We start from the raw sequence: 24676 nt of genomic DNA, 5'->3' as shown, positions 1-24676 counted from the left end.
CCAGCCAGGAGCCCTGTTAGGAGGGTTGTTGGCACAGCAGTGTCTGGGATGCATGCTGGCACATGCAGGGTCAAAGGATATTCTTCTTCAAGTCTAGCTTAAAACGGGATTTGTTCTAGACAGGCTGGTTCTTCTTAGAGCTGTCCCAGTAGCATCCCATTGCACCTGCAGCACCCACCCGCAGTCCCAACAGCCACCACTGGGGGCTCTGAACTCCAGCCTTAAACCCTGGGGCCCCTTCCTTGCTCTGCCCCAACACAAACACCGTCGCTGTCGCTTTTGCCTTCCAACCCTTGCTGGTATTGTTCCCCTTGTTGAAAATGTCTTTTCCTCAGGCCCCTACACGTGCTTGAAACTGTTCCAGAAGGAATTTACCAAAAAACGGGACACCAAAAGCACTGGGGGCAAGGGAGTGACATACAGGGACAAGGAGTATTGGCTTGGACAGTTTGGCAACTAATCTCCTCCCTCCAGGTGAGGGAGAGGTATGTGCAAATATGGTGACACCCGGGAGGACAGCCTTGGGACATTTGTTCACCCGTGGTGCCCCAGCAACTGACAGAGCCTGGCACCCAATAGGCACTCTAATAATGGCCGTTGGTGGAAGGATGTGAATGGAGAGATCAAGAAAGGCCTCCTTGAGGAGGTGGTGGTCACACGGGCAGCAGGAGGACAGCATCCCAAGTGTCGTGGGAAAAGCTCAGCAGTGGGGGGAGATGGGTGGCCCTGGGGTAGAGTCAAAGGCCCATCCTGGTGCAAGAGGGAACAGCCCTCAGAGCCCAGGAGGCTGGTCCCACCCAGCCCCACCCTCACCTAGCACTTGGCCTCAGGCTCATACCACCCCGGAGCCTCCAGTTCCTTCTTTGTAAGATAGGGACGCCTCAATCCCCACTCAGAAGTAACAAGCTTCATTGAAACGTAATTCCCACACCGTGCAATTCAGCCACTTAATGAGTAGTAAGCAGAGGTTTTTAGTATACTCACAATGTTGTGCAACCATCACCACAATCTGTTTTAGAACATATTCATAACCCTAAAAAGAAATTTCAGGCTTGGCTGGTGTGGCTCAGTGGATTGAGTGACAGCCTGCGAACCAAACCATCACCGGTTCAATTCCCAGTCAGGGCACATGCCTGGGTTGCAAGCCAGGTCCCAGGTAGAGGGCACATGAGAGGCAACCGCACATTGATGTTTCTCTCTCTCTTTCCCCCTCCCTTGCCCTCTCTCTAAAAGTAAATAAATAAAATCTTTTAAAAAAAGTTTCATACCCATTAGCAGTCTCCCAACCCCCAGCAGCCACTAACCTACTTTCTGTGTCTATGGATTTGCCTGTTTTCCACATTTCACATCAGTGGAATCATTCAGCAGGAGGCCTTCTGTGTCTGGCTTCTTTCACTTAGCAGGGTATTTCTGAGGTTTATCCACACCGAGCACGTGTCAGGGCTCCGTTCCTTTTTGTGACTAACATTCCACTGTATGCATGAACCACATTCTGTTTACGTATCCATCAGCTGATATGCCATTGGGTTGTTAACACCTTTTGGTTATTGTGAATAATGCTGCTGTGAACATTCATTTACAAGTATTTGTGTGAACATATACTTCATTTTTCTTGGGTATACACCGAGGAGTGGAAATGATGGGGGACTCAAGGGTTGGAAAATTTTAGTTCAGGTAATAGCTAATAAGCTTAGCAGTCAATGCATGTAAAATGCTACTGTTTCAGGACCTGAAGGTATGAGCCACCCGGACTCCAGGAGACCATAAGCAGTTCCACCTTTGTGCCTCAGGAGGACCACAAGCAGTCAAGAAAGTATGTGAGCCATTGTGCTCCAAGGTGAGATGTCCACCACTAAGGACACAGATGAAGACCACCACCCAGGACACGGATGAAAGAATGCTGCAGATTTTTATGATTAACTTTCCCCCTGAATTCCAAACCCCTTACCTACACATTTCTTCTTCTTATAAAAAAGTTTCTGAGATCAGACAAGATTTCTTCTTTTAAAGAGGGTCAGTTTAAAATGGAATTTAAGACGGTCGGTTAGGGTACAAACCCTCCATCTTCTCAGATCGCCAGCCACCTGAATAAAGCGCCCGTAAAGATTCAATCCCTGTCTCTGTGTACTGGTTCCGGTGGCGACAGGCAGGCCAAACGGCAGCTTTTCCGGTTTCAGAATTCCTGGGTCAGATGGTAACTCTCTGGTTAGCTTTCTATGAAAAGTCTTTTTGAAGGTCACACTTGGGGATTTCGGAAACTGCCTCCCATGCTCCGCACACACAGGGTGGCCGCCTCCCCAGCCCTAGGGTGTCTGAGTGGTCCCTTCACTCTGCCTCTGCCTCTGCCCTGCCTGGCCATCAGGGTCCAGCCTTTGCTCCTCACTGGCTCCCTCCTGTGTGATCTAGAGACAGTGGATTCTCCTCTCTGAGTCACAGGATGAAAAGTGACTTTCGGGGCCCCAAAAAAAACCAGGCCATGGGGGCATCCTAAGAAAGTCACCCACATCCTGCCCTGTCCAGCCAGGGCAGGAAACGGGTCACCAAGTCCCTTCTGCCCTACTGGGTCTCCCCAGGGGCCCTCTGCTTTGAGGGTCTAGGATGGCCAGAGCTCAACCCCCCCTTCACCTTATTTGGACCCCCTGCCCACACAGGCTGGCCAGGGAGAGGTCCATCTGTCCATCCTCTTTGGGCCAGGCATCAGACAGGCAAATAGTCAGGTTTGATGTGGTGGCCTACTGGCCAGGAGGGGGGAAAATTTGGGAGGGGGATTCACTGAGTGGCTCAGGTCACGAGGCCAAGTAAACAGCATCCCTGGGGGAGAAGACAAGGAGGGCCAGAGCCAAAGGGGCAGAGTGGGCGAATCTAGGGAGGGAGTCCTGGGGAGCAAGGTCGTGGTAGGAGGACAGCCCAGCCTGGCCTCTGAGATTCATGACCCTGCTGCCCTGTCCCCCTATGTCTTCCCTTCACAGACTGTAATTATTTCTCTGTGGGCGATTTGGATCCCGTCTGTGTCCTCCATCTACCCATGAGCTCTGCAAGGGCAGGAACAGGGTCAGTCTTGGTCCCCCTCCATGCTTAACTGTGAGGAGTGCTCATTGGTGTTTGCAGAGTGACTGAGTAACTGTGTGTGTATGTGTGTGTGTGTGTGTGTGTGTGTGTGTGTGTGTATCTAAGAGAGTCTATGTGTAAGCTCCTCTCCCATGCCCCTCTCTACCTTTTTACTAGCCTGTCCCCAAGATGGCTACTCCAAGCTGGGCTGGATGTGCAAGAAGCTGCACCCCCTCTGGAAAGTAATTAATAACCCCCTCCATGGGGGACAGCTGGGGGAGATTTCACACTTGAGGGGCTTCCAGGAACTTCCTCCACTAGAACCACACCCTCACCTCCCAGACCCACTCCGGAGCATGCTGGAATTCCGAGGGGAGGGGGCTGCAGCCAAGGGCAGGCCCAGCTGTCCTTGATTTATGTGGGTTTTTTCCATGTTGGATGCCTGATTGCCTGATTTGCCCGAGCGTAGAGAGGATGTGGTTTCCTCCCAGGGAGGGGCCCCTAAGAGACGTCTGACCCACCTATCGCACCCAGCCCCAGCACCCACTGTTCCTAGTTATGTAGGAAACAAAGTAGGGGGTCAGGAGCCCATCCCTGGGGGTGGGGGCAGCAACAGAGTACAATGCTCACCGACCCAAGCAGGGGACCTTGGCAGGTATCCAGTCTCTGCCCCTCACCTTCCTACTTTATAACACAAAAGTAATATGGCCTCCACCTCTCTGGGTGCTCAGCTCCTAAGCACTTCATGAGGAAGAGGCATGGACGTGTGACAGTGACCCCAGCAAAGAAGGGGTGCCGTGAAGCTGCTCTCGCCCTGAGTGTTTCATAATTTGCCCTCCTTGGAGACGAGACTGGAAAGGAAAGACTTCTTTGGTCTCAAAGTGGCCAGCCAGCCTGGCCTGCCAGAACCCAGGTCTTACTCCTTGTGACCAGCTAGAGCTGGGGACACTGTGGCGCAGAAGGGTTCTCCATGGAAGACACTATTCCCAGTGTCAGGAGGTACACATGAGAAGTCTCCCTTGGTCAGGAGTTAGGAGAAGGGAGGCCTTCTCCAGCTCAGCAGCCACCCAGAGTGGCCACACACCTGCAGGAAGCCTGCCTGGGGCTGCAGGATTTGCAGAAAAAGCCAGACCTCAATTCTGTGTAGGGGTGGGCCCTAACCTACACCCTTACTCTTTTCCCTTGAGTCTTCCTGGAGGGATCAGCACAGACAGAGGGCCATTTGCCACTAGCCCCTGCTTCTTGCCCACCAGCCTTGCCCAGCTCAGTCTATTGCAGTGTGGAAATCCTTCTAGGCTGGCAGTCCCCACTCTGCAAGAGGGAAGGGCTAGTAAGAGCCTGTATCCTCAAGATAAGTCTAAAGAGGCAGGAGAAGAGGGTCCCACAGAAACAGGACTCTATCAAACCTCACCCCAATTCCCCTCCCCTAGCTTCACAGCCCCAAACCAGGCCTCTGAAAGTGGAAGGCCCTGAGCATCCTGGGAAAGGCTGGGTATCATCCAAGTGACCCCACATCAGGCCACTAGGGCTCTGTGACCTGGTCTGTTTGTCTGTACCCTGGTGAGGGGCCCAATGGGCTAGAAGGGGACAGTGAGCACATTCCGTCAGGAGCAAGGGACCAGATGCAGGCTCAGGAACCCCACGGTCCACAGAGGACACAGGACTGCATGTATGTTGTATGTCTGTGTGTGTACAGGCAGGAAAAGGGAGGTCCAGAGGTCTGCCACCAGGCCCCAACCACTGTCCCCACAGTGTGCAAAGCCCTAAGTTTGAATCTTCCCGTGTACCAGTGACCTACTTCCAGGAATAAATCCAGCCTGGCCAGCAGATGAGACACCTAGGGAAAACTGCACTCCACCCCCTTCTCTTCCAGGGAAGCACCCCACCCCTACAGTTAGTCAGACAGACATACAGACAAGCACAGCTCAGTGCTCTGGAAGACCTAGAACCCAGAGCTTGGAGCCCAGCATCTTGGGGCAAGTGCCTTGAACTCCTCCCCCCCTCCCCAGCTGGGCACTCCCTAAGCCGAAGCTTCCTGCTCTGACAATGGACCTTCAACATTAACCCCCATTCTCCCCTCAAAAAACAATGACCCCACCTGTGCCCCATGTACAAGTCATTGTTGTCCTCCTTCTGACTCTAGCTTCCCTGCCCTCCTCCACCATGTCCAGACACACACCAGAGGCTCTGGGCTCAGAGATGGGGGCCCAGAGGGAAAAACCACACTTGGGGACTAAGAAAGCAAAAACACACTGTAGTTACAGGTGGAATAGGAATCCCAAGGCCACGAGCAGCCTGCACTTCCGGGGAGCAGACCCCACAGGACCCCAGCTTCTCTCTGCTCTGCCTCCCTTCCCTCTGGCAATGCAGCCGCCAAGCTCTCTGAAGCCAAAAGCAGCTTGTAAACATTCTGGTTGGAGGTGAAACGTGATAAAACATGAAGCCAGGGGCTGAACCGTGAATAGTCTCTGGGGTTTTACAAGAAACAAACAAATCACTCCTGGAGGCCGGCGCTGGGGTAGGAGGTGAGGGGCTGGGGAGGAAGGAGCTTATCTGCAGGTAAGCAACTGTCTTCCCTGTGCTTCTTGCCTGCAAGCTCCATTAAGCAGAGTCCCAGTACCCAGGGCCAGGGTAGGGTGATAGGTGGTCCTAGGGTCCCTTCATGCCCCAATCCAGGGACACACTCAAGCAGATGAGATGCAGAGGGAGTGGACAAAAGGCAGTACAGTTGGATATGCCTACATTCCTCTGATGCTACTACATGCAGCCTCCCAAGGGCTCGGCAACGGGGAAAGGAAATGAGATAAATACACCCTAGTCACTGGTATTGAGGAGCTGTTGGCCTGGGCCAGGGTGGAACCTGCAAGGGGATAGCAAGAACCCAGTCTGTGCACCCGTATGGGAGGCCTCCCCAGGACCCCTACAGTGTGGGGGAAGGAGAGAGCAAATGGGGCAGAGCCACCAGGAGGGGCTTCCGGGAGGATTCTGGCACATGGGGGTAGGGGATGAGAAAGAAGAAAAACCAAATCTGAAAGGCTGGGACACAGGGGCCTGTTTCTAGGATGGAATCTGTCTTGTCCGGAAGCCCCGCTGCTGAAGGTTCGGGAAAGGGGGGTCATAAAAACCACACAGTTATGATAAATAACACTGCTGTCATTTATGGAGTGGGAAATCAAGCTGTAGAGTTGGGGTCTGTGGATCCCAGCGAGCAGAGCCTGTGGTTACCACTGAGGAAAGTTACCTGGTCTGATGACTCTTTTGCAAACACCACACTGATTGGAGGAGGCCAGCTAGGAGCTGTCACTGTTGTGGGGAAAACACATGGGGCAAAGATGCATGGGAGGTGGAAACTCAGAACCTGGTGCCCCGAAGTGGGTCAGGATGGCAGCCGGGGCAATTTGAGGGCATGGGAGGGCCACCGGGAGAGGAGGCCGGAGCATCAGTGCAGGTGAGCCCCACCCAGCTGCCCTGGAGAACGGGCTGGGGCCAGGAGCCTCCTGCCTCCACCCGTGTCCCCCCATCCCATTCCCATTCCCACAGCCTGTTCCCACCACTCACCACCCATCTCTGTCCCTCTCCAACTGACTCAGGAAGGGCCACCCTATACTTCCACACATAGCCTTGCCTGGGGTACACTGGCCAGAGTGCCCCACCTGCAGGCAGCTACTGGCTAGTAATGGTAGAACACCAGAAGCTGTCTGTCCCCAAACGCAGCCTTTGACTTGCAAGGCTGTGCCTGGTGGCCACTCTGGTAAGGAGAGTGCATTAGAGTGGAAGGGGCTGGGCTCTCAAAGAGCCTTTTGTTTCTCAAGGAGGAACGGGGGATGCAGGCCAAGGTAATGTATAGCTCACTGGAGGAGGGAGTGGGGAATAATTTATGATTCCACATGAGATATGCATCCCCCACCAGGCCCTACCCAGCCCCGAGCCTCTCCTGTCTCCAACAAGGAGGCAGGCTGGGTTCTGAAGACAGAGGAAGGTTAAGTGCCCTGCCTGAGGTTGCACAGTGAGCTGAAGCCACCGGGGCCCAGCAAGTAGGCCAGCAGCCCCTGCACAGGCCCACAACCTCACTCCAGAGCCAGGGTTCCTGGCCTGTGGTTAGGGATTGGGGGAGTGAAGAGTCCCATCAGTGAGGAATTAACCAGGCTTAAGAGGCCAGTAACACAGGGCCTCACCGTCCTCCTCCCTCCCCAGCCACTCCTACCTCGACACCTTTGCCCTCAGACCTGCGGGCCCAGCTCCTCTCTTCCCTACGTAGGGGTGCTTCCAGCTGGAGTGTGTCTATTCCAGTTATGCATTCAGAGCTGGGGAAAATCACAGGATGGATTGGGGGACCCGCTGTGAAATGGGCCTGAGCTAAAACCCCACAGGGCCTCCACAGGCCCTTACTCCGCCACAGTGAGGTTTGTGTCTCCTGGGTGGTATCAGTTCAGAGCCACTGTTCAGAAGTCCTCAGAATGTCTGATTACTTTCTCTGTCCCACACAGGCACTCTGGGAAAAGGCTGTAGGTCCCTTTAAGAAAGGCTGGAAGACTAATGGTATATATTTTGGCAGCATAGCAGCGTTCTTCCTTAAGGGGTCCTGGCCTCCCCTTTATTCAAGGAGTTCTGGGTCCATAAACTGGCTCAAGTCTGGGAACTGGTTGAGGGGTCATGACTCTGCTTTATGACTCAAATTAGACTTCTGTTCACTTGACCTAGAATGCTTCTGCTTAGACAGATCAAGTGAAAATTCAGTAGGCTTCCCATCTATTTCACTTCTAGGGACATCATGACCAACCAGCCAGGGCCATTGCTGCTTTGACTGTGGTCTATTAGGGCAACCACACCCACCCTGTCTCTGGCCATTAGGCGCACCTCCACTTGGACCCTGACACCTCAGGACCCGTTGACCCCACTGTTTAGGTTTCCCAGTTCCACGGCAGCAGCTCTCATGTCAGTCCTGGCCTGCACTGAGGAGGGGTCACAGAGCTCTTCCGGGATGCTGGGGCTCCCCGCACAGCGGCGGTGAAATCTGTGTCTCCCGGACACTCCCAGGGTGGGTCCTAAACGACAAATCCGCAGTCTCCCTAAGCCTTTGGACACCTTTCTGTAGAGTAGGCTAAGATGAATCTGGCATTTCAACCCCATTTAGTGTGGGCCACCTCGGGCCAAGTCCCAGACAACTAAACAAACCGTTAGAATGCTTGCTAACCTCAACATTAAATCCAGAGTCTCTGCTCAGGGAGCCCCTATCAATAAATTCCGCCTGATCCAACTTCATGTTCTATCCACCATGATCCCAACCCTTACTACTTATTCCCACACACGTCCCCCAGGTTTGTCAGTACAAACTGTAAAAACCATGTAATGCTTTTGGAGTACAGCACACCTCCTCATAGGTCACATTTTGTACCACCCCCTAGGGGGCCTGGGGCATGCCAAGCTGGCCTTGGCGTGTGCTGCACCTCTGCCTGCAAGCTCTTCTCCTTGCTTCTCTCACCTGTCACCACTGAGTTGTGATGACCCCTCCTCAGCAGTACCACCCACCGCCACTACCAGAGGCAAAGCTCTAATCCTCCCCTCCTCAAATCTGCACACCATTACCCGGCTATAGTCGCTCACAGCCCTTCTCATCACCTGATGTGAATTTACTCTCTCAGGTACACCCTCAGACCTTGACGGCCCCATCTGGCTTGCACATGGCTGCATCCCCCACACTGAGGCTAGAACCTGGCATGAAGCAGATGCTCAATAAATATCTGTGAAACAAATTAAACTGTGCAGAGCCTGACCCTCATATCGTGGCATCTCTGATGTTGTTAATAAGCAGAACAGGACTGTGTTTCATTGGTTTATTTGTCTCCTAATTACTCCAGAGAGGATTCAAGATGGGAAGGAGGGCTTCAGCATCACCCACCCTCCCAGACTGCAAGAGCTTCAGCACGGGTGCAAGAAAGTGTGGTCACTGTGCCCTGGGACAGTGTGGGCTGTGGGCTGTGGGCTGTGAGCTCCACAGCCCCCCAACCTTGTACAGTCAAGGTTATGAAGCAATAGATGCTTTCCTAAACCTGCATGAGGCAAGCAGCAGCCACACAGATTGTGAAACAGAGTTCAGGGTTTCTCTTCTCGTAACTAAGAGACCAGAGGTCTGTCCTCCTCAGCCCACTCCCGCCACAGGTCACAGGTCATCAACACTCTGACTGCCTAGAAGGGTTTAACCAGAATGAATCATGCAGTGGCTGAGGCTGGAGCAGCTGGCTGGGGGCTCCTCCATTTGCATTCTGTCTCCTAGCACAGCTGGAGGGAAATGGGCACCAGCTTTAGTGGGGGCTGGAGATTGTCTTAAAATTGGGCCCCACAGGGGTTAGTCCTAACAGTCAAGAAGGGGGCACTGGACTAAGGAGAGTAAAGGTGGGTGCACCATCACTCACAGATGAGCCAGGCTTAGAGCCCACCTCTCTGAAGCCAAGATAAGCTAACAGCTGGGCCCTGCAGGCCCATCCCGGCAGCAGGAGATGGGCCACGAGTGGCCCGCTCGTACTTTTCCCAAGGAGAACCAGTGCAGAGCCAAGGCCTTGGGAGCTTTCCTGATGTTTCAGCTGGCCCCTCCTCCCTGTCTGAATGTCTGGGGTTCCAATTCCAAGTTAGGGTGGTCAGAGTGTGGCCATCATGCAGGACCCTTCTGGGGTGGCTGAAGGCTTCCCACCTACTTCCCCTGGGGGGCAGAAGTTTCTTTACCTGAAAGAAAAAGAGGGGAGAGAAAAATCAATCCTTGCTCAATTGTGTTGCAGACACCATTCCCTGAGCTCACCCCCTCCACTGCAGCCTGTAAGCCAGGGAACTAGGAGGACCCAGACACCCAGCTCAGGGCCGCCTGTGTGCCCGTCACAACCCACAGCCTCTTCTTCCTGCACAGGACAGAGGAATGCATAACCACCACAGCACAAAAGCACCATCGCACCTTATCATGCATGAGCCCCCACGGACACCCTGGTTTAACCCCCAGCAACGGCAACAAGCAGGTGCTCTCAGCAGCCCCATTTAATGGAGGATGGAACAAACTAGGGACTGGCCAGTTTTGCAGGTGGCAAGTGAGGTGCTGGGATTTGAGCTACAAAGATCTGGGAGGAGCCCTGAGGGTGGCTGGGCTTGCAAACAGACGTGCAGTGATTTTTGACCATTTGTGTGCGCAGGAGAACAAAGGCCAGAGAGGAGGCTGAGCTCAGATAAAATGCAGGAAAATTAAATATAGCTCCCCAAACAAGCTATGAATAACAGTACTGCCAACAGGAGTGCATATTTGAGCTATTACTATGTGCCAGGCCGCAGATGCGCACAGCCCTGGCTGTCAGCCTCCACCCAGCCCAGCATCCCACTCCAGTCAGGGGAAGAGCCAGGCTTCTGGAGAAAATCCTTTGCCACATCCACTGTCAGATGTCCCTCTTGGGGACATATGTAATCAACCAGGCACAGGAGGCCAGATGTCTGCTCTGCCCTCCCTGTCCTGCAGCTGTCTTTTGGGGGGTTCTGGGCAGTCCTGGGCAGCATGCTTTGGTGCCTCCATGCTTTGTCACTGTAAATGGATGAAAAGAGCGTGCCCCCTTCCCAGGACCTCTAAAATGTGTAACAGACCTGTATCCAGCTGCCTGATGGCGAACTTACCTTTAGGGACAAACTTCAGCGAGCTGCTGAATATTCAGAAACGTGACTGCCCCTGCTTGGGGCCATCATTCAGGAACTCATGGCCCAATCCATTGCCACACCTGCCACAGGAGACCTTGGAAGAGCACAAGACAGCCACATGAGCTTCTAGCCAAAAAAAAAATAGCCACAGCAATGTCCCCTCTTGACACCCCAAGCCCATTTCCCGAGGTAACTGCTAACAGGAGAGGCTGACCTCCCCTCCTGGAGCCTGTATAGGAAAGTCGTCCTATTTCCCTGTTCCCACCAGGACCCCAAGCTCTCCCAACCATTTTTGGAGGCAGCTTCCCTGGCTGAGGCCAGATGCCTGGGATAGACAGACTCTAAACCCCTAGAGCTGTGGGGGGAGCAGAGGAAGGAAGGGGCAGCCAACATCCCTTCCCACCCCCTGCTGGTACCACCCACCTTTAAGGCTTCAGGCAGATTGTGCTCTGGACGCTTGGCCACACTATCAGGATGGATAGTCTCGGTGAAGGCTGGCCATGGGGACGAGTGAGCATACTTTGCACGGCTAGAGAAAAGCTCATAGCCACACTTAGCGCACACGTAGACACCTGGAGGCCGAACAAGAGGCAGAAGCAGAGACATGAATCCTTGGATCCAGTATAACACAGCTCTCACAGAATGGACTGCACACCCTCCCACACCCCCAACTGGGTATTGGCTTTGTAGAGGAGACACACCACTGAGCTCACATTTGGGAGTTCTTGGTGTGTGCCAGAGACCAGGAGAGTCACTTTTCACAATTATTTCATTGACTCTTCTCCACAACCTGTGATGCAGACCTACCCATTCAACAGATGAGGAAGTTGAAGCTCTGTGATACAAACCACTCAGCTAGGAGGTATGCAACCGGAAAGGAACCCAGGGAGGCTGATGAGGACACAGTACTCCCACCCCTCACAGGCCCCACACAGAGGGGGCTCTGACATGGCCAGCACCACCACCTAGCTCCCCTTCCTTCCAAAGTGGCTGTCCTGCTGCCTGGCGAAGCCCTGAGCTAGATTCCCATCTACTGGCCTGCTCTCCCTGCCTGAAGAGAATGGTTTCAGGGAAAAGGCCTCCAGGACAGACAGGGGGCACAGAAAGGCAGAGGACCAGGGAGAACAGGTTTTAACCCGTCCTGAAAATATCACTTTGAGAGCTGAAAAAAAAAGGTTGTGCAGAACTGGATACAGGTACCTCCTACCCACCGCCTGGCCTGGGGAGAGCCTCCCGTGGGGTTTGTGAACTACTCAGCCTTTACCAGTAACTGGAGGAGGAAGCAAAGAGGAACCAGGAGCTGCTGTGGAAGTGGAGTTACCACTCCCATATTGGCAGAGCAGCCTTAATTCCCACAGCCAGAGGGTCTCAGGGGCTTTGCCTAGAGTGTCCTATGTCACAGCTGATAGCCATAGATGCTCAGTGTCAGAGCCTCGCCCCCTAGAAAGCTTGTACCCAACAGATGCCATCCTAAGTAAGTCACTGCCCTAGACTCGTCTGTGCATGTTTTTACCAAATTGGTCCACTGCTGGGCAGCACGGACCAGAAGGAGACTCATCAGGACTTCTTAAAGCCTAGGGCCAAGACTGAGGGCTGCCAAGCCACAAACCACCCCCAACCCTACTCCTCCCACATTGCCCAGGCTGTCGGGTCAAACTTCACTACACAGGCCACTGCTGGCCTAGCGGCACTCCTGTTTCCCAACCCCAGGGCTCTGGGCAGGGTGGGAAAATCACCTAGTCTAACTCGAACAGGACGTTCACTGCTTGCCCGCTTACTCCGGGGGGGCGGGGGGGGGGGCAGAAAGAGGGGAGGGAAAAGGGCAGGGATCACACCAGAGAGAGGGAGCAGTCACGAGAAGGGGCAGCCCTGTCACAGGAGTTGCCCCTGGACAAGAAAACCTTCCACTGCGTCCCTCTGAAGTCCAAACCCTGATCCGGGTCTCCCACCACCCCCATGTACTCTGACCCCACAGATTCCTCCCGCAAACGGCCATGATCACACTCAAAGTCTCTTCTTGAGGAGAGTCAACTCCTCTCTCTCTACGTCCTCCTCTCCTCGGGTACTCCTACTCTCCGAGCCCCCCAGACTCCTCCCTCCTCCTGATCCCCTTTATATGCGCTCCTCCCCACGCGGTTACACTTGCTCCCGCTACTCCCGGGTCTCCGGGGCCCCAAGGGTAGTGACGCCCCGTCTAATGTGCGCACCCTCCCCGCTGCTCTCCCGGGAGGTCACCGGTTGTACCCGGATCAAAGTGGTTCTGGAAAACTTCGCCCCCGAAGAAGCTGCAGAACGACATGGCGCCAACGAGACCGCTGCACTATCGTAGTTTCTTCAGACAGATCTGGAGCCACCGACCCGCGACCTCCAGGTTTGCGAGGGACTCCCCACGCCCCCAAGGCACCGCCTCCTCCAGGGGACCAATCACGTCTAGAAACGCCGGGACCCCCCCCCAACACACACACACGGGGCCCGCCTCCAGAGGGCCCGCCCCTTCCCGCGTACCAATCAGGACGAGGGTTCGGGTTTCCTCTGCCGGAGGCCCTGCACCCTCCCAGAGGAACTGCCAGTTCACTTCCCATAGACCCTGCCCACCAGCAACGCCAGTCCTGCGCTACGTCCCCGAGGCCCAGCACCAGGGGGCGCCGCTGAGCTGTGCTGGGTTTTAGGGTGACGGTCTGCGTGTGTTCTCCCTGCCCTGGCCTGCCACCGGCCTTTCCATGCTCTCAACTCAGACACCACGGAAAGAGTTGCCTCCAGCCTTTATTAGACAAAGGGGACAGGCAGGGGTCGCACGCGCTTCTTTTAGGTTCCTTCCATCCCAAACCGCCTACAAGTCTCCCGAGGTCTCCGGCTTTTCTTTCTCAAGGTGCTTTTTCTGGGGACCCTGTGGTGGGGGGAGCAAGAGGAGCGTTAGTCACAGGGGTCTGGCTCAGAATACTGTCTCTGGAGTCACCCAGAGCCGGCCCTGCCGCCCCTCTCCCGCGATCGTCCCTCCCCTACTTTCTTTTCCAGCAAGAATCAGTGCTCAGGGCTGGACTCCTAAAAGCCCCCTCCTATGGATGAAGATAGAGGCAACCCGCCACCCCAATTTGAGCTTCCCTGCTCTAGAGCAGGTGGGATGTGAGGTCTGAGCTCCAGAGAAGAGGGGGGGACTCACCATGAAGGCCCTCTTCTCTTGGGCTGTCTGGAAGCGGCCATGTCCAAACTTGGAGGTGGTGTCGATGAACTTGAGTTCAATGTTCTCCAGGTCCCGGCGGCTGTGGTGCACCAGGAGGGACTGGGGATCCATAGAAGAGGAGAGCCTCAAGATGGAAGTCCCCACCCCCTCCAGTAACCCCCAGTTCACCTATTTGTCTTCTGCCAGAACCCCTCCATTTTTGCTTTCCCCATTCCCAATACTCTTCAGAACAGGCTGAAGGACAAGGCAGGACAGCTACCCACTCCTCCCAAAGCCTCCTGCTCCCCAGCTCCCCAACCCACTGCCTGCCCTGACCTTCCTCAGTGTGATGACCCGCTTCTTGGTTCCCGCGATGCAACCCTTCAGCATGACAAAGTCGTTGTTGACTTCTCCATAGTGAGGGAAGCCACCCTGTGGGGAGGTGGGTCAGGGTCCAGACTGAGTTAGAGGGCAGCGGGGAGCCCCGAGAGAACCCCCATACTGGGCTGTGACTGGCAGGAGCCAGTGCTGGCTCCTGGCCATGGGGTGACACCCTCTATCACTGATCAAAGCAGCATCTGAGCCCCCCAGAGACTTCATCTGCAGTATCTCATTTAACAATCTGAGTTTTACACAGGGGAAACTGAGGCTCAGGGGGGTGGAGTCTCCTGCTCCAGCACATACTGCAGTTGCAGTTGAAACCCAGGTAGCCTGCCTCCAAGGCCACAGTCAGAGAAGCTGCATTCTGTACATCATGACAGCCACTGGAGTGTAAGCTGTCTGCAGAGGAGGCTCAGAGTACAGGAAGAAAGCGGTTTGCTCCACCAGGTGGCTGCTTGGTGGGGCCTGCGCTCTTGCGGCATTGCAGCACCCCACGCACCTGTCTCACACCTGCTCATCAGGCCCCTTCAGCCAAACTGGCTGCCCCCCGCCCCTTACCAGCGGTGTGATGGTCTTGTCAGTCATGTCGTAGCTGGTGGACGCGTTATTCTTAACCAGCTTCCCATCCTCCATGTGCAGACCCCGGCCAATGCGGTAGATCTGCCAGGAGATCAGGGCATGTTGAGGGCAGCAGGTGGCCTCGGGGGCCAGCAGTATGTCCACACCCATCAGCTGTGGGCTTAGACCCAGGAACCAGTGGGTGCACTTCAGAGCCTTTGCGGGGCCAGGCAGTGTCTGTGTCATTTACTCCACCGACTGGGGCCTAGTCACAGCAGCACCCCCCACCAGGCCTTTGGACGCACCTTCTTATTGAGCTCCGTGCGGTGGTGGTAGCCTTTCTGCCCGGCCCGGGCAATGGAGCAGCCCACTCGTGCAGGGTGCCAGGCGCCAATGCAGGCCACCTTTCGAAGCCCCTTGTGGGTCTTCCGAGGCAGCTTCTTGGTGTGCCAGCGGCTCGTGACCCCTGCAGGTGGGAGGGACTGGTGGCTGAGAGGGCAGTCTGGCTTCCATCCCCTCCGGGCAGCCTTCCAGGAGCTGCCATCTCCACCTGGTCCTACCTTTGATGCCACGGCCCTTGGTGACAGCAATGACATCAATGACCTCACTCTGACTGAACACGCTGTGCACCGGCACCTGCTTCTCCAGCCGTGCCTGGGCCCAGGCCACCTTCTCAGCCACTGTGCCACCGTTCAGCTGGATCTCCATGATGTGGGCCTTCTTCTGCCGGAAGGGCAGCAACTTCATCTGCAGGACATAGCATGTCCAGTCAATTCCCAGAGGGTCAAACCCTCATCTGAAGACATGGCACAGCCAGCTAGTGACCCTTAGCAGGCTTGCATGTCTGCATTCATTCGGTAGGCGCTTCTGTGCCTGGTCTGGCTGTGTGCCATGTCCTGTGTTAGGCGCTGGGGTGCAGCACGGAATGAGGCAGACAGGGTCTCAGTCCTTACAGAGCCACCATCTAGTTGGGGGGACAGAATCCAAGCAAACATTTGGAGAAGGCTAAGTGTTCTGATGGAATACTGTGGGTGGAGGGGACAATAATTGCACATAGGGTGGTCAGGGACGGCCTCTCTGAAGAGTGACATCGGTAACAAAAAGGAGCCACTAGGGTAAGGTCTGAGAGCTTTGGGGGCAGAGGAAACATGTGCAGTGGCCCCAAGACAGGGAAGATCCTGGGGATCTGGGGAGACAGGAAGAAGACCAGTGTGCATAGACCATGGGGAGCAGGGAGGAGTGGGTGCAGGATGGGGTCAGACCTGAGCAGCGGCCTGGCCAGGCAGCCTTGCAGATAGAGACTCAGGTTTTATTCCGAATGTGGGTCTAATGTGATCTGATTCATATTTTTAAACGTCTCTATCTGCTGCTCTGTGAGGCACTGGATGGAAGCAAGTGGGGACGCACAAGTAGAAGCAGGAATGCCTCTCTGTCACAGCATAGTGCTCAACAATGAGCACTTATGGAGCACCTACTGCATACAAGGCTCTCGGTGGGTTCTAGGGACACAGCACTGGTCATGCAGCCATGGCCCCTGCCTCAATGGAGCTCAAGGGAGATGAACATTAATCAATAACACAGGCGACCAGGAACTGCCCATGTGAGAATAACTGGGCAGCGGGTGGGCAGCGGAGGGTGTGTCCCTGCTCAGGGCCTATGAAAGCCTTCCCTAAGGACTAGAAGCCAAGGAATGTTCCAGAATAAGCCAGAGGGTAACCTGTCAGCCCACATCAAACCAGATCCTATGTACAAATGTGGATTCACACACACACTTGTACCAGAACCCACAGGGAGGCAGCAGGCTGGCCTTCCACACTGGACATTTGGTAGGAAAGCCAAGCCCTTTCGGGCATTTCAGGGCCTTGGTTGACCATGGGGTGTAGCTGATGCCCTACAGCCCTCAGAGTGCACTGACCCCCATCCCATCCCTGGATCTGCAGGCAGCCAACCCTCTGGTGCTGTGCCCAGGTCTCTCGGTATTTTTAGGCTGACATTTGCCAGGGCTCCTGGAAGCTGAGGTGAAGAAGGGTGAGCCTGGCAGTGAACCAGCTGACTGTGTGCGAACTGGGGTGAGGGGGCTGACCTGGGTGTGGACGATGACCCGAATGACCTTGCAGTACTTCTTCATGGCGGCAAAGTCTTTCTGAAGCTGCTTTTTGCCATCGGCATCGCGCCACCTCTTACAGGCCTTGGTAAAGGCTTTCTTCTTGCTCTTGTGCCTGAGCCACACACAGAGAGTGTTCAGAGAGGCCAGCTGAGGTGGTTCCCCAGGGCCCTGCCCGCCTGCCACCCACCACCAAGCACGGATCTTAGAACAGTAAATGTCCTTTTCCTTCCTCCTTTCCTTCCCCCTTTCCTTCCCACAGGGAGGCCACTGCCAGGCCTTCCCTAGAGTCCCTGGACTGACTGCAGTCACCCCCTTTAAGCCCAGACTGTCCCTCTCTCTTTGTGCCTCAGTTTCTTGCTCTGTAAACTGGGCCTTCTCCTGCCACCTGGGGCCTGAGAGGAGTGGCAGACGTGCAGGAGCTCGGGGAAGGGGTACGTTGGCCACCTGCCCACACCGATATGCCTGCTGACCTCACTTCTGAAGCAAACAGCCAGTACTGTGCATTGTTCCTGACACTCACTGGGACTCTGGGTGGTGGGCAATACTATCCACATTCTACAGCTTGAGAAGCCAAGGTTCACAAAGGTCAAAGTCCCTGGATGTGGGGCACGTTGGTAACAATAAAAATAGAGAAAGCAAGGTCGGCTGGCCTTTGCTGAGCACTTCCTCTGTGCTAAGCCCTGGATCCACTTTGCTCGCCTAACCCTCACAGCAGCCCCGAGACACAGGGGCCACCCCCGTCTCCATTTGATGGAGTGTCCGTGGCATGCCTAAAGGTGACAGGTGACACAAGGTTGTAAGAGGTCAGCCAGCTTACCTGCGGTCACACAGCCTGCTCTGACTCCAGGGCCCATGGGGGGCCAGGGCTGAGCTGTGCCTCTGCCTACATAAGGAGGGGTGTGTCTGTGAGGTACTCAGGTGGGGCAGGAGGGGTGCCTTCCCTTTCAGGACTTGAGGCAGGGAAGATTTGAGGCCCGAGACCCGAGAATGCCTTTCTTTCTGATGAGACCTTCAGTTGGCTGTTTCTCTTTTCACCCTGAATGCTAGGAAGCTCGGATCCTACTGACATTTTCATCGTACTAGTTCCTTAATGAACCCTGAGGGTTAAAATACCTGCTTACTCTTTTTCTTCTATCCCAATTTCCTCTTCAACCTGCTAATATTCATCTTTTACTGTATAGAAGGCATCTCTTCACACATGCTCACACACACTTTCCTGCCTTCCACACACTCTTGACGCTTCTCTCCCTACCCACCCCCCTCAGCCCAGCACAGGGGTGGGGAGCGAAGGGCCCGCCCATCCCCCCATGGTTCCACCAGGCCACACCGGGCCCACCACAGGGTCCTCACCAGTCCTTGTAGAAGCGCCGGCGGCACTCATCGCTGAGGTGCTCTGCAAAGATGGTCTTGAAGCTCCGAAGGCCTCGAGGGGTGGCCACGTAGCCAACGACACCCACCACCACCAGAGGTGGTGTCTCCACAATCGTCACGGCCTCCACCTCCTCCCGCTTGGAAATTTCTGGATGAGACCCAGAGACAGGCATGGAGGAGAGCCTCCAGGGCCCAAGGGTAAGGAGGACAGAGTGGGAGAGCCACCTGTAGCCCCCGAACCTGAAGGAGGATGATGCACCACAGCCCAGGGCTGCTGGGGACAGAGGGCCTCCCAGCCAGAGCCCTCGCCATCCTCCAGCTGTCAGACTGCCTGCTCCCTGCTCCTTCTCTCCTCGCTCGAGGCAGGAGCAGCTGCTGGTCAGAGCCCCACGGGTGGTCCCTGCTAGCTCTGACACTGAGATCTCAGGTGAGGCCTGACCTTCCCCTGCCTCTGTTTCCCCACCAGACCATCCGGGAATGGGCTAGGAGAGCAACCACCAGGGCAGCATTCCCCAAACCCTGGGGTTGGGCTTCCTTTAGTCAGACACAAATGATCACTTTTTAATTTTAATACTTAAAAATGTACGTTGATGAGGTCTAGGAAAAAACTTGTAATTTGTCCAAAACACACAATTTTACAGTTCTTATTACAGAGGCTGATACAAAGTGAAAGAAGTATATGCTTAAAAAATATATTAGGAGAAATAAAAACAAGTGAGTGGTTGCCAAAAGGTTGGGGGCTGGGTGACTGTGGCTGTAAAAGGGCACTGGGGAGTTCGTAGGGGTGGAACGGTCCACGGCGGTGGTGCGCACGTGTCCACACGGCAGAGCTGCATACAGCTAGATACGCCTGTGCGCACACAAACACAACTGGGGAAACTCAGGCCAAGCAACAGGTTTCCATCAGGGGAAACTGGGTAAGGGGTACACGGAATCTCTCTGCTCTTTCTTACAACCACGTGTGAATTACAATGATCTCAAAACGAGAGCACAATTAGATGCCTGCCTTTGACTCCTGGCTCCTCCACTTACTAACTAGGCCACAGGCAAGTTTTATAACTGCTCCATTTCTTCATCTGGAAACTAGGGACAATGACAGACCCCCACCTCAGGAGCGGCCGGGAGCCAGCAGTCGGATGGTCATCATTCTGACTGCTGTTCCCACAGGCAGGACCTCGCCATTTCTGGGGCCGTTTCCCCCCTTGAAGTCCAATTCTGATTCCTAGCACTTGAAAGTTCCTCTAAATCTTCTCCCAGTGAGGGGAGCTCTGTCCGAATTTCCTCTGCCCGCCCCCCCTGCCAAATGTGCCCTGTGGCCACTCACTGAGCCCTGGCCGGTGCACCTCTCGCAGAGTGTGTGTCATGCCGGCCTTGTAACCCAGGAAAGCTGTGAGGTGCACAGGCCGGCTGGGGTCATCCCGAGGCCATGTCTTCACCTTGCCCCGGTGCCGGTGGCTCCTCTTGTGGGGCAGGAAACCCAGATGTCCATGCCGAGGGGCAGAGAACTTTCGGTGGGACTGGGGACAGGAGAAGATGGAGGTCAGAGCTGGGGTGGCCCTGGTGAAAATAACTGAATGGTCCCAAGGCCTGAACTGGAGAAAATAGCTAGAGACCCCAGACTGAGGCTCTATGGTCTTCAGTGCCTCCGTTTGTCTGCAGGAAAGGCAGTTTGCCCAGGGGCAGTATCTTATGAATGGAGCCAGCACCAAGCCCTCCTGACCCACAGGCTTCCTGCCTCAGTGGGCTCAGCCTGGTGGGACCCAGAGGAGGTAGGCCCACACTGTGGCTAGGGCTACGGAGACAGGGGGCTGCTGCCATCTGTCCATCTCCTTGCCTGTCCTAGGCCTGGCAGGCCGAGCTCTGGCCCCTGTGGTCCCCTCCATTCCCCTACTCCTTCACAGGCCCAAGGACTATCCCTGCTGGGTGAGATTCCAGGAGCCCACCTGCCCCTCCCCAGGAAGCTGGCTTGCTCCACCTCCAGCCCCCCAGCCCACTGACCATGGCGGCCGGTCCCTGCTGGTCAGGAAAGAAAGGGGCCTTCCTGCCAGGTGCTGGAGGTCGAGTGGCAGGGCCAGCACGCACACAACAGCCAGATCCCAGATTTAGCCCCTGGCAGGGAAGTTTGGTCATCTCCCCTGGCAGGCATGGGCTCTGGTGCCAGGAGAAGGCTTGGCCTGGGCGGGGCCATGGGGGGACATCAAATGAACAGCCTGGGGTGGGGACACTTGGAGTCAGGGCTGGCGCTCCTCTCCTCAAGGGTCCTGGGAACGGGTCACACCCACTCTGTTTTCTTTCTTGTGAAACCCACCCCCAGGACAGGAACAACCTGGCCTAGTGGGAGGCAAGGAACCCCAGCTGGCGGGCTTCTTCCATGCAGCCGCCCAAGATGAGGGTTTGAGTCCAGTCCGCTGGCACCAAGGCAGAGGGAATTCCTGTCCTGTCTTGTCCTGAGTGCTGTGAGCCTGGTCTGGGGGGGTTGGCTCTGTGCCCAGAGGGTCACCAGGGCCCTGGCTCAATATCAGGGTTCTTTGACAGTAACAGCTGTGATCCAAGAACATTCATATACTGTCATGAACTGAAGTTTTGAATGAAAAGGGGATTGAAATCTCTTATTTTTTTGATTCACAAATTCTATAGTTATAATGGTCTGTAGCCATAGAAACAGAGTTTTATAGGCCTAAGATGTCTTTGAGGGTCTCTGGATTTTGCGTGACTCAGTGCTATATGATCCTGTTCTATTAAAATGCCATGATTCTTTCTTTTTGTTGTTTTTGAATCACAAAGCTACTTTTAATACTTGGGGGTAATCTCTTCCACCACAGGAGTGGAGAAGCTCACCCCAGGGAGAAAAGCTACCTGAGGGAAGGATGCACAGAAGAGACCAATGTAGATTCAGGGTAGAGAGAATGCCACTGGTGCTAGAGTGCTGTGGGACCCTGGGGCGTGGTGGGACGGGGTCCAGACACTCAGGCCAAGGGCAAGGAGGCTTGGACACAAAGCCACAGAACCACTGGGGTTCTTCCTTCTCATTTGCCTTTTCTGCTTCTGCTGCATGATCTTTGAGTCCCTCCACTCCCAGGCAGCAGCTCAGCCCTGCCTCCATGGGGTCCCCTCTTTCAGTCCCATGTTGCAGGCCAATCTGAGGATTCTTCAGGTTGGACGTGTGTGCTTCTAGGAGTTCATGATTTAAAGAGTTCATATTTCTGTGTGTCCAAAGAGTTGATGGCTGTGTGTCCAGAGTTGATGGCTGTATCTTTGATCCCAGCCTTTGAGCAGGAAGTAACCGGCACTTTCCCTGGTGCCAGGGGTTATGCCAGGTGTGGAGATCACAGAGGGCAGCCAGCAGGGCTCTGGGCAGTGGAGGTGCCTCAAGGGCACAACATTGCTCAGGACCGGGATGAAACCATCAGAACCGGACCAGAGCACCCTGCGCCCAGGATAGAAGCCACTTCTCCCTATAAGTGGAGGCTCCAAGGGGCAAGCTCTGCCTTCTGCTCCGCTCCAGGCAGGCCCCCCAACCCCCCTGGCAGGTACAGTGGAGTCCAGAGAGGGGTTGTAGGGAATGAGCAATCCAAGAAGATATCCTGGAAGAGTAGTTGGTGTTATTTTTTTGCTCTACCATCCTGAGTTCTCCAGAAGAGCACAGCTTTGTTCATCTTGTTCCTTGCTGCACTTGGCAAGGGCCTACACGCCGTCGGAACTTAATACTTACACCTCCGTCAGTCTCCTTTTGAACGTAAGCAAGGACGCTCCAGAGACCGAAGCGGTATTTGCAATGGCGCTTCAGTCCCACGAGGGGGCGCCCAAACTGTGAGACGTTGCAAGAGGCCACACAGGGGCGTGTCGAGAGAACAAGTCCCGTGGTGCCTCGCGGGCGCCTACATCCCTGCGCAGGCGCAGCTGCCCTAGGGCGTCCTCTGCTGAGGGCGAGCTAGGCCACGGACAGAGGCAGAGGCTGGAATTAGGCGTCCGAGAGGGATCCCTCTGTGAGCCGCACCATGCCAGATAGCTGGGACAAGGACGTATATCCCGAGCCCCCGCGCCGCACGCCGGCGCCCTCCCCACAGACCTCGCTGCCAAACCCCATCACCTACTTGACGAAGGCCTTCGACCTCCTCGTGGACCGGCCTGTGACCCTCGTGAGAGGTACGGGCTCCACCGGGTCCTCGCCGCTGCCCGGTACCCCGGACCCCGTGACCCAGCCTGGACACCCCGCCGCACCCCGGGCTTCGCCCTCATGACTGTCCCTGGCCGGAACCCGGAGCTCCCCCTCGGAGATCTGCGGGCGTTGTCGCGTACTTAGACCCCCAACTGCACCCCAGGCCTTCCCTCCGGGACGCACCCGGACCCCTCACCGGCTACCACTGCTTGGGGACACTCCACGCACTTGTGGTCTCCATCCTTGCCCAAGAATTAGGAGTTATTAGCCGATCATAATTGTATGTGTCCTGGAGCTTGTTAGACCCCAATCTCCCAGCACGCTTTGCATCCTGCTTTAGTGCCCAGTAGGCGTCAGAAAATGGGTGTTGAAATGAAGGGGTCCTCCACTAACCTACTACATGCCTGCAATATGACCGGGGTGGTCAGGTGTTGGCTGAGGTCCCCCCTCAACCCAGAAGTGCAGTGACTTGACCTTCATATGTGCCCAGATTCCCCCTCTCTGGTTCGAACCAGATGAATTGATCTTTGTTGCTCAGTTTGTGGTTCAGGCAGCCCTATGGGACAGCAGCAAGAGTATGCTCTGCTTTTAGTTACTAGTGTGCCGCGCCACCCATCCATGTGTTTAACTTCATTCATTCAACAAAACCTTTGGGGTGCATAGTGTGCTCTGTTGGCTCTTTTGATAGGGAGGATAAAGCCAGCAAACCAGACTCCCAAGATCTGGAAAAGGCACCGCAAAGGGCCCACTCCCTTTTTTGTTCAATTTCTGAGAATTTCACACGTCTGGGTTTCACTAGGTTCAAGTTAGTTTTCCTATGGGAAAGTTTAGGCCAGGTCAGTGGCAGCAGAATTGGGACTAGAATCCCAGCTGGTGGCCTCTGCCTACACAGTGGGTCTCTGTGATGGTAGTTGGCTGACAGGGTGTAGCAGCCTGGGCTTGCAGAGCCTAGGTTCAGAATCCTGCCTTCCCTCTGCACCTCTGTAAATAAGGACCTGCCCCATAGGGTTCTCATGGGGACACAGTAAACCTAGACATTGCCATTTGTAGCCTAGTCTTTCCCAGGACTGTATGCACCAGTCTACCCATGAGAGTCCACTTGCCCATCTTTATACAAATTTAGAACATATGGGAAATCTGCCCCGCCCATGGCTTATGAAAAAAGCTAAGAGCTCATCTGAACTGTGGCCTATCCAAACCAATGGGGCCTTTGTCTGGGGTTTTCTCTCTGCAGAGTTTATAGAGCAGCAGCATGCGAAGAACAGGTATTACTACTACCACCGGGAGTTCCGCCGGGTGCCGGACATCACCGAGTGCAAGGAAAAGGATATCCTGTGCATGTTTGAGGCAGAAATGCAATGGAGAAGAGACTAGTATGTTCTGCCCTGGACTGGGGAATACTGAGCCCTGCACAGTGACCATTATCATGCTGTAGAATGGTACAGATCTTGGCCAAGATCTTGGGAGTGGAGGGGCCAGACTACAGAGCTCCAACTCCTGCTTTCCTTCTACCCTCCCTGGGTACAAGGAAAGGATTCTTTGTAGACCCTTTTTTGTTCCTTTTTTTTTTTCAGCAAAGTCGACCAAGAAATCGTCAACATTATCCAGGAAAGGCTGAAGGCCTGTCAGCAGAGGGAAGGTGAGAGCTACAGGCAGAACTGTGCCAAGGAAATGGAGCAGTTCACCCAAGTGGCCAAGGCTTATCAGGACCGTTGTAAGTGAGCCTCACCCCAGCTAGACCCCTCCTTGCTTTCTTGCCAGCCAAATCCCCAACCCTCTCTATACTCCATTCTCCACAGCTGTGGGATGAAAGTTGCTAAGACAGTCGTCTTCAAATCTATGTACTTGTAATGGTTCCTACAAATATCCCCCAAAGCTTTAATTAGGTCAGCCTTGTAGGATGTAATGGAATTATCACTATGCTGTTCTGTTCAATACCTATCTTGGCTGCTTGAGTGTCCTCGCTGTATTGAAGACCCCTTTTCCCATCATGGGAGAAGTGGCCCATGACTCCACTCCATCTCTTTTCCCAGATCACGACTTAGGGGCCCACTATTCTGCCAGGAAGTGCCTGGCGAAACAGAAGCAAAGGATGCTTGCAGAGAGAAAAGCTGCTAAAGAGGCTGCTGCTGCTGCTCCCTGAGCCCCTCTCACGTGACTGTCACTACTGTTAAATAAAGAGTACCAAAACGTGTTTCTGGTGTCACCTTCAACACTTAGCCTTGAC

The 24676-nt window shown here is 54.9% G+C and overlaps 3 protein-coding genes across 5 annotated transcripts; 1 reads left to right on the top strand and 2 right to left on the bottom strand.

The window, feature by feature from the left end:
- Positions 1 to 8868: 8868 nt before the first annotated feature.
- Positions 8869 to 13118, bottom strand: MSRB1 (methionine sulfoxide reductase B1). Of its 2 annotated transcripts, XM_045820769.1 has the most exons (4): positions 12958 to 13116; positions 11137 to 11285; positions 10693 to 10807; positions 9601 to 9768 (listed from the first exon to the last, which is right to left on the bottom strand). In XM_045820769.1, the coding sequence occupies exons 1-4, from the start codon at positions 13010 to 13012 to the stop codon at positions 9737 to 9739; spliced, it is 351 nt and encodes a 116-aa protein (XP_045676725.1). In that variant the 5' UTR covers positions 13013 to 13116; the 3' UTR covers positions 9601 to 9736. The 2 variants fall into 2 exon arrangements, with proteins under 2 accessions (XP_045676726.1, XP_045676725.1); XM_045820770.1 differs by lacking the exon at positions 10693 to 10807 and having other exon boundaries at positions 8869 to 9768; positions 12958 to 13118.
- Positions 13119 to 13458: 340 nt separating this feature from the next.
- RPL3L (ribosomal protein L3 like) lies at positions 13459 to 20410 on the bottom strand. 2 transcript variants are annotated; one of them, XM_045820792.1, is made up of 11 exons: positions 20289 to 20410; positions 19615 to 19807; positions 18270 to 18438; positions 17737 to 17802; positions 16896 to 17031; positions 15373 to 15559; positions 15118 to 15278; positions 14813 to 14914; positions 14210 to 14305; positions 13874 to 13993; positions 13459 to 13600 (listed from the first exon to the last, which is right to left on the bottom strand). In XM_045820792.1, exons 1-11 carry the CDS (start codon positions 20289 to 20291, stop codon positions 13544 to 13546), a joined length of 1290 nt encoding a protein of 429 aa, XP_045676748.1. In that variant the 5' UTR covers positions 20292 to 20410; the 3' UTR covers positions 13459 to 13543. The 2 variants fall into 2 exon arrangements, with proteins under 2 accessions (XP_045676748.1, XP_045676749.1); XM_045820793.1 differs by lacking the exon at positions 17737 to 17802.
- Positions 20411 to 22175: 1765 nt separating this feature from the next.
- NDUFB10 (NADH:ubiquinone oxidoreductase subunit B10) lies at positions 22176 to 24643 on the top strand. Its single transcript, XM_045820928.1, has 4 exons — positions 22176 to 22436; positions 23684 to 23822; positions 24024 to 24163; positions 24483 to 24643. The coding sequence occupies exons 1-4, from the start codon at positions 22289 to 22291 to the stop codon at positions 24590 to 24592; spliced, it is 537 nt and encodes a 178-aa protein (XP_045676884.1). The 5' UTR covers positions 22176 to 22288; the 3' UTR covers positions 24593 to 24643.
- The last annotated feature ends 33 nt before the right edge of the window (positions 24644 to 24676 follow it).

Source organism: Phyllostomus hastatus, unplaced genomic scaffold (assembly GCF_019186645.2).
Source record: "Phyllostomus hastatus isolate PE091 unplaced genomic scaffold, TTU_PhHast_1.1 phas_scaffold_442, whole genome shotgun sequence".
Classification (NCBI taxonomy): Eukaryota; Metazoa; Chordata; class Mammalia; order Chiroptera; family Phyllostomidae; genus Phyllostomus; species Phyllostomus hastatus.
This window is presented reverse-complemented; position numbering and strand designations above follow the sequence as displayed.

Bases quoted from the DNA above. Each gene is read 5' to 3' on its own strand.
- MSRB1 (XM_045820770.1), bottom strand. From the start codon at position 13,012: ATGTCGTTCTGCAGCTTCTTCGGGGGCGAAGTTTTCCAGAACCACTTT. The intron at 11,286-12,957 runs GTACAACCGGTG...TTCGGCCTCCAG, and splicing joins CCAGAACCACTTTGATCCGG to GTGTCTACGTGTGCGCTAAG. The intron at 9,769-11,136 runs GTGGGTGGTACC...TTTTTCTTTCAG, and splicing joins ATCTGCCTGAAGCCTTAAAG to GTAAAGAAACTTCTGCCCCC.
- RPL3L (XM_045820792.1), bottom strand. The intron at 14,915-15,117 runs GTGCGTCCAAAG...ATCTCCTGGCAG, and splicing joins GCACGGAGCTCAATAAGAAG to ATCTACCGCATTGGCCGGGG. The intron at 13,994-14,209 runs GTCAGGGCAGGC...ATGGATCCCCAG, and splicing joins GGGTCATCACACTGAGGAAG to TCCCTCCTGGTGCACCACAG.
- NDUFB10 (XM_045820928.1), top strand. From the start codon at position 22,289: ATGCCAGATAGCTGGGACAAGGACGTATATCCCGAGCCCCCGCGCCGC. The intron at 23,823-24,023 runs GTATGTTCTGCC...TTTTTTTTTCAG, and splicing joins ATGCAATGGAGAAGAGACTA to CAAAGTCGACCAAGAAATCG. The intron at 24,164-24,482 runs GTAAGTGAGCCT...CTCTTTTCCCAG, and splicing joins CAAGGCTTATCAGGACCGTT to ATCACGACTTAGGGGCCCAC.